The sequence below is a fragment of the Rhipicephalus microplus genome, chromosome 1 (genome assembly GCF_043290135.1).
Source record: "Rhipicephalus microplus isolate Deutch F79 chromosome 1, USDA_Rmic, whole genome shotgun sequence".
Taxonomy (NCBI): Eukaryota; Metazoa; Arthropoda; class Arachnida; order Ixodida; family Ixodidae; genus Rhipicephalus; species Rhipicephalus microplus.
The window spans coordinates 113,959,916-113,970,664 of record NC_134700.1 but is presented as its reverse complement, the minus strand read 5'-3'; the positions used below and the strand labels follow the sequence as shown (position 1 = coordinate 113,970,664).

At 42.9% G+C, this 10,749-nt stretch overlaps 1 protein-coding gene across 2 annotated transcripts in view; it reads left to right on the top strand.

Moving 5' to 3' along the window:
- Nucleotides 1-815: 815 nt before the first annotated feature.
- The window catches only part of LOC119178234 (beta-hexosaminidase subunit alpha), a 75,138-nt gene continuing 65,204 nt past the window's right edge, over nt 816-10,749 (top strand). The window contains exons 1-5 of one of the 2 annotated variants that reach the window (XM_037429427.2): nt 816-942; nt 2,654-2,797; nt 4,600-4,921; nt 6,362-6,477; nt 7,030-7,140. In XM_037429427.2, coding sequence (XP_037285324.2) covers nt 2,669-2,797; nt 4,600-4,921; nt 6,362-6,477; nt 7,030-7,140 — 678 coding nt within the window. In that variant the 5' untranslated portion in view covers nt 816-942; nt 2,654-2,668. Of the gene's footprint in view, nt 943-1,003; nt 1,118-2,653; nt 2,798-4,599; nt 4,922-6,361; nt 6,478-7,029; nt 7,141-10,749 lie in introns of those variants that run through there. The other variant, XM_037429428.2, reaches the window with a different exon arrangement.

Sequence of the window (10,749 nt, the reverse complement as noted above, 5' to 3'; positions counted from 1 at the left end):
GATGACAACGTATCACGCTCTGGGCCTCGTGTGTATCTACCCGGTAAATATGGAAGCTAGAAACAAACTTGCTCAACCTACTGCTTTAGGTCGAATAAAGCAAGACGAATGGCTAAATTTTGGCCAACGTATAACAGCTAGCTTAAGATCTCTTCAAAATAATCGCTTTCGCGTCAGTGTGTTGCCCAGTGCTCAAATATTATTGAGGGTTGATGTTGCAAAACCTCGATAGGATTAGGTTGGATGCAGTAAGTGTAGGGCTCCGGAAATGTCGACCAAAAGGGGTTCCTTATTGCGCATCCACATAGGGATAAATGGGCCTGAAGCAGTCTGCATTCATTCCAATTGGAAATCACTCCCACAACATAACATATGTGCTGTTCTTAGGTAACATATGTGCTGTTCATAACATACGTGCTGATCCTACTTCCATCTCTGCGCACAGCGCCAGTGTGCCTTCAGTGCGAAAAAAAAAAAAACGCCACGGTGTACATTTCTATTCTGTCTTCCTCTTTAATGGTCACTCCACCTCTCACTTCCTGCCGTTGCACTAAAACTTGCAAAAGCTTCAAAATAGGCCTTGGTAATCATTTTGAGGCGTGTTTTTATCTCACACTTGTTACACACGGTGAGTTTTTTTCACAGACAATCTAGTGAACGCGTCGCGTCTTAGTTTGGAGCTATCAGTGAGTGCTAGCTAGTGGAGGGCACTCGTTCAACTCCAATTGTGCTTCCCTCTTCAGTTTTCCGGCAAACAGTATATTATTGTCTCGATAAACCACCTTCCCGACGTCGAATATCTGTCACGTGCAGAGCGTATCGCTCTCGCCCAGCAACTTTCTTTATAATCAATCGGTGTGGTGATAAGTTATCTCTGTACGCCCTTCAGCGTTCGTTCGTGCGGCATTCGTTGCCTCGAATTGAATCCCGACCAACCATCGTGTGAGTGCTACAGTTTTCTCCATACTTGAGGCGTGCTGTAAGCGGCTCTAGTGGTTATTGGTACCACCTGCGGGAAATTCTTTACCCGTTTGACGTCAACGCATGACCGAGTGGTTTGTGGCAAAAGTGGACGCATTTTCTCCTGAAAGTGGACGTTTTTTTCTCGTCACCTATTGTACGACATTTTTTCATTTTATTATACTCTAACGACCAAAGAAATAATGATAGTGCCATACATTGAGCACCAGTGTTTTTGTGAGGGTACGTGTACTGACGCTAGTGGTTGCTTTGGTGCTCCGAGTAAGTATAATTACTATTTTTGTTTCATGTTCCAAAACCACGATATGATTACGAGGTGCGTGTATCTATAGCGGAGAGTTTCAGTATGCCTGACCACCTGAGGTTTCTAAAAGGGAACCTAAGTATAATTACACCGACCTATAACCGTTTCCCGCTTCCATCGCAGAGGTGGCCACCATGGCCGGGATTTATTCGGGCACATGCGGGTCAGCAGTAAAGCATAATAACCATTACACCAATACGGTGGGCACTGAAAGGGAAGGTGTGCCAAGATTGTTGGTTTTTTCTCTGTTGCTTTCTCGTTTTTTTATACTATATACTTCCAAGTATTTTCATCATACTTAATGCTTATCTATTTCTGACATTACTGTAGAGATCAGTTTTTATGCCTCCTTTTTAATCAGTACATTTTCGTGCATTCACAGACCCACGAGTCTTTTCTTAATAATTGTTTATAATACTTGTTTTGTGTCAGCTACTGTACGAACAAATACTGCTGGGTAAAAAATTAATTTTCAATTGCAAGCAGGGTGGCATTCGCATCTAATCCAGATGAAATTCTGTTTTTTTTTGGTATACTCACACTTCACCAATCGATCAATGTTCATTAGAAATCATCGCATTAGTCGCATTATGAGTCTTCATCTTCGGCCCAGAACCTCAAGGCCAATAAAACGCTCTGGGGCATTCATTTTACAACTCAAGCGTAGATAAGCGGATTTGGTTTTTTAAAAAAGTAATAATGCAATAACTTGCGCATTTTGCTTGTTGCAATGACGACTGGCTGCGCATCCACACATTTTGAAGCCCGAATATGTCCGGAAAAAATATTCCAAGAAGTGCGGAGTTAAATAGCACGACAACCTAGTAAGTTATGGCTCTCTGTTTGGAAAAGATCTTCACGCAAGAGTATATTGTGAGTAAATAATTTAGAAAATGCTATAGTTATTGATGTATTTGCGATAGCATTTGTCCAATGCAAAATGTTACTTACGAACACGAAATGCTTTTGTGATGCACACGTACTCAGCACTCGAAGAATTTTCTGTTGTTGACCACCACATTACAAACTTGTTGACTTTGTATCATCACAAGCGTTTATAGTAAGCCATCTGCAGGTTTTCCCCACACTAAATTTGAGCAAAATATGTAAAGGCTGCATATGTATTGTCTTCTAGTTTTTGTGTTCGTGTTCATCGTTTCACCCTACGTGCGCTGCAATAAACTGAAAACCGAGAGTATCGTTTTGTACACCATTTCCACTGTAGTATGTCACTGAATATCATCGCCTTCTTCTAAAGTTCATGACTGCTGTGAAAGGCTTGTTGAAATCATCACTGCTAACAGATGTTACTCGTCAAAGTAACAATGCTAGCGCGCATTGAACCAACAGCGCGTCTTGTTTTCACAGGAGAAGAGGCCCACGATGACGCCCCGCTGCTTTATACCTGTGGCGTTGTTCATATTGCTTCTGGCGGGTTCCCTCGTATTGGCCGTGACAAGGTTCCATGAAGAAGGGGTCACCGAGATTGATGACTCCTGGCGGCCACGGGTGGTAAGTGGGTGACTAGTATCGGTATGTCCATGCAATATTGAAATAAGACAAGCACGCTAAGTAGAGGTGACGCATGGAGGAATCAAGAGAGCTCGAACAAAACTCTGAGAGTTCGGCCTTCGAAAGCAGAGCGTGGTAGCAAAATCGGTACCCCTGTACATCGCCGTCTCAACTGCTGTAGCCTCGCTTAGGTTCTTGGTGTATATATAGGATTTCAGAGTGTTTTGTTGTGCTGTGGCCTGGCACGCAACGCTGTATGAAAGGACACGATCAATGTAAGTCATAAAGATAGATTTCCAACTATGCCGTAAGGAAACCAATGATGTTGCGTACGAAATTAGCCGTTTCAAACTGTTCTGTAATGTCTACTGTAATTACAATAGCGCGCTACGTCACAATACCCGTTTTCGCGAAGTGAAGGGCCTACTACGTGCCCGTATGTCAACACAGCTTACGCAGCTGCTTACTCTGTTCATGTTTCATGTATTATTTCATGTTGTAGCTACTATATTATGCTGATGAAAATATACATACTAACAATATTGCCACGTTCCATTTCCCAAGTTTTTGTTATCGTCCCAAAACACCACACGATTCTCAGCGCAAACCACGCCTGCAGCTTTCGAGAAGGTTCCGGACTGATGTAGATCATTTCGGTAAAATCACGCCCACTATGCGAACGGTACAGATTGTTCTGGAACCTACGCCACCGCCAGCGATAACGCTAGAACATTCGACGGCAAGAGTATAAATTCCGACGCGCTTCGCCGCTTGTCAGTTGTTGATCGAAGGCCGACGCTCCGTTCGCCGCTATCAGTCCGAGACTGCAATCTGTGCGAGATTGCTGCTGTAATTGGACTTTCCGTTCACCGGGCACAGGTTCGCCCAAATAAACAGTTCAATCCCAACACGAAGTCTCCTGTCTTCGGCCACGTCACGACCCCGTGACAATATGTCCGGCGTACCGTGACGAGAGACAATAGTCTGAACGAGAAATGGACATGATTTGCCAAGATCAGTTACCTTTTGCGCAATGTATTAGGTTTAGTGCGCGGACCTTCAAAATAGCGTTGTGTCATACGGTCATTAGTCAATTATCTCACCGGAATCAGTCTTGTCGTAAGGAACTGTTGATAGAAAAGCTCACAAAGAAAAGTTTTGCTTTACCTTATACCTTATTTGTAAATATCTCTTTCAGGTTCACTTGGTCACTACTTATTCCGGCTAATTTTATTTTTAGCACTTTCCTTTCCTCTCTTCTGAAACCTTTTAGTCCACTTCTCTGACCCTATTTAGAGTAGCATGCCAGCGACATATGGACGATAGGATTTCTGTTTTTATAATACAAAGAGTTTCTCTCTTTCTCTCTGAGAAAAATATGCACTAGGTGTGCTTCACACAAAGAAGTTTCTGTTAGTTTTAAACATGATGCTCGATACCTGAGACACTCTATGTGGGTCTATAAAAGCCCAACAGGATAATAATCTAGTAAAAAAAACTTTGAAGTGTTATTCCAGCTTCCTGGCCTGCCCTAATCATGAAGAGTTTGAAGTATATAGGTGTGTAGACAGGGGGGTGGGGGCGGGTCAAGACGAGTAGGAGGGTGCGATAGTGGGGCATGCAATGTCAGCCCATACATTGACATATACATGAGAGGGGGGCGCTGACGCGAACCTTCAAACCACCTCCCCGCCCCTTGAAGGGGATCTCTACGCATGGATATAATTAGAATCGATATAGATTATTTAGAAACTCGTATAAAAATGTGGAGTGATTATGCCTTGTACCTTGGTTCTTTGCAGGTCGTTCCAACACAAGGCGAGGTGTGGCCACAGCCCGCGAACCAGACGAAAAGCAACAAGACTCTGTCTGTAGATGCAAGCACATTCTCGTTTCAGTACGAGGGTTCCTGTCCCGTAGTGCAGCAGGCACTGAAGCGCTACCAACGTCAGATATTATTCCAAAACTGCTCGAGATCTGAAACACCTGAAGGAACTAGACGCAGACGTACTCGGTCCGCGCTAAGCCCTCAGACGCCTTCACACGACGGTCATCTCGATGTTTTATTAGTAACGGTGTCCCATCAATGCGAAGACATTCCGGATCATCGCATGGATGAAAGCTGTAAGTCTCACCGTGCGCTAACGACAGCCGTCAGTGAGAGGTAGTAATAGCCTTTAAGTTCAGCCAATCCAGTCATGTTGCACGGCTACATCAGGGCACGCTAGCAAACAGAATTGTGTTTATAACTGTGTGCAGCAGTTGCAAAAGCACACAAGAGTATTTCATAAGTTGTTTTGGTGTGAATCTTTGCTCATGAATGACACATTTGGGCAGGGCATGAAAATGACAACTTGTGATATAATATAAATATCCATTTATTGTAGACTTCAGGGCTGACAACTGCTTACGAAATACAAATGACTGAAACTTAGCCCGATATTCTTTATGTAGAACGCCATACATCTGCTTCTGCAGAACAACACCACCCCATGGAGTTGCCATGTTCGCAATAAACTAGAATATTATCCAGCAGCCATGGTGTTGCATTGCACTTCAGTACACGTATGTGCAGGTGTTCACCAAACGCAACGCAGTACCTTTTATTTACACAGTTCTAATTGTCGGAAAATCGAATCTAGAGCAGTACATTTGAGGCCGTGTGTTTCTGGAAACCAGAGAACTTTCGTCAAGTATTTCTCAAGAGAAAAACGTGAAATTTCAACGAATCAGCAGAAACATCTGTGTAGGTTTGCGCTACATTTCGGAATACCTTCACTCCAATGTTTTCGTCCACAGAGGTTCACAGACCCGCCTTGAAGACAGGTGAAATACTCATAGAAGTGACCGTTGTTGCGGTTGCTACGATTGCTTAAAAAACCAGGCGCTGTCTTATTAACTTTTTATTATTATTCTTTGTTCCTACTCCCATATGCGAAAAGGGGAATAGTGGCTTTTTGATCATCCCACGCCGTTTTATCATTTACGTTAACAAGTACATTCCCAGCTCTACAAAACACAAAATCACGTCATGAGGATGTTTTAAGAAATAGCTGGAAGATAGCTTCATTCCAAAGTTATCTTCATATATAAAACAGAATGTTCAGAAAGCGACAGCACTTCAAATAAGTTCCGACAACTACAGATGAATGCACACGTTGTTATCTCAGAGTATTACATTCATTTTGATCGACCACGTCTCTCTGTTTCATTTTGGCGCCTAAATACACACAATTAAGCTCAAGTTCCCTTTTTTCTAGGCTTAGCTTTGGTAATTGTAATCAGCCTTTTTAAATGGGCCTCGTTTAGATATTTATGCTTCCTGGTTTCTGTGCTCTTGATTACATCAGGATGATTTAAGGATGATTACATCCTTAAAATCGATTTGGTCAGTACTGAGTCTCAGTCTTTTTCGGGGAATTCTACTAAGATGTGGCCTTGGACTGCGATGCTTTGTGCTTTGGGTAAATTAAGCTGATGGCGTGAGCATGGCAATGAATGAGACATGAGATTTTTTTAAAACATGAATTTTGTGACGAATACAAAATAAAAACTTTTTTTCAGATTCTCTTTCCATATCATCAACAGAAGAATCCTTTATCTCAGCTCGTAGTGTTTGGGGGGTGCTCAGAGGACTAGAAACCTTCAGTCAACTAGTATACTCGCCGGATGGAATGTCGGTAGGTTGTCGCGTGGCGGCATTCATCTGCTATGAATCATTGTCCTATAGTCAACTTGCAAAAAGGCTTTGAAATTTAGAGACATTTAAGAAATAAATTGAACAGACCACTTACTAATCACACTACCCTAATGTTACAAGGTTAGTTTTTTTTTTGTCTTAACCCATCAAGAATATCATGAGTAGTTCAACGCTTCATTTGGTGACTGAAAACCCAATATTAATCGCAGAAATGTAGAGCAACCTGAGAAACCTGTGACTGGACTGTTTCTGGTATGAATCTAACATCAGATTTCCCAGTCACACGTTTTTCAGCAGCATGTGTCATAGCTGCTTAAGCTCGAAGTTTTGCGCGGTGGAGTTATACTTAGCGAAAAACAAAGCCACAGTTCGGCGACGATGTTAGGCATACTATAGCGACAATAAGCATCTTACAAGGAAGCATCTGAAGTGAGTGACAAACGCTAGGACACAACGCACCTAAACCTCCTGAAGTACAACCGACGTGTTGCATAGAGTCATTGCCGGACATGCTGTTCACTTTCTATTGCAGTGGGTCGTGAACGAGACAGTGATCTATGACGAGCCGAGATTTCCTCACCGGGGTCTCCTGATAGACACAGGTCGGCACTTTCTACCACTGGAGTCCATAATGGACACATTGGTGAGTGGGCTGGTGTCACCGTTTGAAGTGGCTGCCATTCAAGTGCTTTCAGTTATGTTCTCGGTAGCACCTAACCCAAAATTTTGGTGACGAACGACACAAGGGCACTGTTTTGCTGCAATTTTTAAAAGAAGGCTGTTGTGATAAAGCTTGAAAAAGCCGGTAACGCAAATGACTGTAGAAAAAAAATCAAGCCTTATGTACGAAGTTAAGGATTACGAGTGGTGTAGCAGGGAGATCATTCGGTGTTACGGTAAGCCACCCGTTATATTGACTACTTGACAAAGCGGTGTACACATACATACAAAATTTTTGGGCCATAAATTGTATGCTGTGTTGAGTTGTGAATGTAGTTTTGACTTCATTTTTACTAGTTTGTGTTATTTGATCTAGCCTGAAGTCGCCAAAGACGATGTCTGTGCACATTCACCTAATGACTGTTTGTATGAAATCCATCGTAGATCATATCGAGAAGCCAGTCGTTTGCCATGATGATCATTCTCATCATCGCCACCAGCGTCATAGTCCTAGTCATTACGTGTAGTGGGTACCTTACAAATGTTGTGCCATGATGGCGGGAAGAGAATGTGTGGTCTGCAACGCGCTTGTTCTTTATCAAAATCAACATCAATGTCATAGTCAGTGGTGTATACGGCAGCACATAGGACAGACCTCGTTCATAAGCTGTATCGTATATGAAATTCAGTGAGCCCCGCTAGGTGAATAACAATACAACAACGCAGCTGGTGGCTTACAAAGCAGCGTTCGCTCCGCCATTTATTTTACATAGTTGAATGAAGTAGATTCGAATGAAATAGAGTTGAATGAAGTGAAATGCAGTAGGTGTATTGTAAGGCTTTTTCCCACTACACCCTTCTATGTATAGAAGTGGTGGGAGCGATGGTGGCAGTGAGTAGCTTCACGCTGTGCGAATAGGCACTAGCGGAAGAGGTGGCAGGGAGCGGCACGTATTCGCAACGAGATTTACCCACTTTTTGTGGCACATACCAGTTCACTGCCTTACGAAAGCCATCGGACATGAAAAGCTCGACTAAGAAAAATTTCACAGTTTAAAGGTTCTCTTGGTTTCCTGCAAATCGTCGCTGTTCATATGTTAAGACAAGGAGAAAATCTACGCTAGCCTTGCAAAACTTAAGAAACTGAAGTTTCGGGTGAACATCTTGGTTAGTGCTAGGTCTCTCGTTGGCACAGACAAAGCAGAGTTGAACTACAGCCTGCCACAGTCTATAAAAACATGTCCGAACTTCAGTGCAAGAAACAAACGTGCAAGCCTGGCTAAGACGACTCCGGTAGAAACGGCGCAGCGGCTGCGCAGACTGTCTCCGTCTGTGGGTGTGGCTTATCGATGGTTACTCTTTGGCACATGCGCGAATAGGTGAGATTAAACCCTGCTGGTGTGCAGTTGAGGGTGATTGTTAGGTAACAGCACGGAGGCATTTTGCGGACATGCGGCGTTTTAGTTCTAGGTTGAAGCATGGTACTGAGAATTGAACTATTTGAACTTGAACTTGTCCAACGTCAGAACTATTTGAACTTGCACTTGTCCAATGCCATTTGGGCAAGTGAGAGGTTTAATAGTTCGATTATCTAAGAGCTCGGCTTTCGAAAGACGCTGTTAGCACAAACAAAGTATTGTTACAGAATTATTTACGTCTATTTTGAAAATATTGCTTCAGTAGGAGTCTTTGTACTCTGAAATATCCGTATTTGACTGTCTTTAAACTAGTGTAGTTAGCGCTTGCACAGAAAACTTTACATGGCCCCGGCAGAAACGATTTATAAAGCGGACATCTATCCCTCCATCCCAGTTTTTTAGAGCAGAATCATTCGAACGCGTCTTCTTTCTCATATCTATTTCTTTTCGTAAACTAGTCATCATGAAAAAGAGGCAGGGAAGAAAAAATAGCACTCAGAGGAAAACACATCTGCCGCCCATGCTCTCGTTTAACACAGAAGCGGTGGTCGAGGGTTTAGAGCGTGTACCTAAAATGCGGGTTGCACTAGATTCGACCTCCAGTACCCACTGGCCGCACTTGTTATTCTAATAAGGACGCACACAGGTTGAGTCGTTCTCCTTTGTGGGTTGTACAAGTCACTATCTCGGCTATTCTTAAACAAGTGCTAATGTTTCTTCTTCTAATTGTGCAAGTACGACTGCCCTCAAACTATATTGTTACAACAGTGATGTAGTATAGTTTATTCTAACTACTCAAAAAGTTTATAGCATGCCGGAAAGCGGGCTCTCTTCCCTGCTATTCAACAGTATAAACGTGCCACGTCCCACCACTCGTGCAGGCCGTCTGAGAGATCGAAAGATATATATATATATATATATATATATATATATATATATATATATATATATATATATATATATATATATATATATATATATATATATATATATATATATATATATATATATATATGCTTACGTCACATGCTTACGTCAAATAACTCACGGCCCTCAGTCCCCAGCAGCTGCGAAGCAACTGACCACGGCGGCGGTCAGATCTGCAACGCAGCAGAGGGTGCTAAGAATCTCTGGATCCGGACAGGCCGCCATTGGAACCTGAACTTGGCAACGTTTAACGGTAGAACCTTATCTAGTGAGGGAAGTCTAGCTGTACTATTCAAGGAGCTAGAGGGTTTTACATGGGATATAATAGGGCTCAGCGAGGTTAGGAGGACAGATGAGGCCTATACGGTGCTACAGAATGGGCACGTCCTTTGCTACAGGGGCTTGGCAGACAGAAGAGAGCTGGGAGTGGGGTTCCTAATTCACAGAAACATAGCTGGCAACATAGAGGAATATTATAGCATTAATGAAAGGGTGGTAGGTATCGCAATTAAACTGAATGAAAGATACAAGATGAAGGTAGTACAGGCTTACGCGCCTACATCCAGCCATGATGACGCTTCAGTTGAAAGCTTCTATGAAGACGTGGAATCGGCAATGAGTAAGGTAAAAACACAGTATACTATAGTGATGGGCGACTTTAATGCAAAAGTAGGGAAGAAGCAGGCTGGAGACCAGGCAGTTGGAGATTATGGCATCGGTACTAGAAACGCCAGAGGAGAGCTACTAGTAGAATTCGCAGAACGCAATAATTTACGGATTTTGAATACCTTCTACCGAAAACGAGAAAACCGCAAGTGTACATGAAGGAGCCCTAATGGCGAAAATAAGAACGAAATAGACTTTATAATGAGTGCACACCCTGGAATCGTGCAGGATGCGGAAGTGATTGGCAAGGTACGATGCAGTGACCATAGAATAGTACGGTCTCAAATTCGCCTAGACTTGAAGAAGGAACGACAGAAACTGATAAGCAAGAAGCCAATCAATGAGCTAGCACTGAGAGGGAAAGTACAAGAACTCAGAGTGTCGCTGCAGAACAGGTACTCGGCTCTTAGTGCGGAAACCAACCTTAGCGAAAATACAATGAATGATAATCTGACGAGTATCATTACGAAGTGTGCAGTGGAAGTTGGAGGCAGGGTAGTTAGACAGGACACTGGCAAGCTTTCCCAGGAAACGAAAAACCTAATTAAGAAGCGTCAAGTCATGAAAGTGTCAAGTACAAC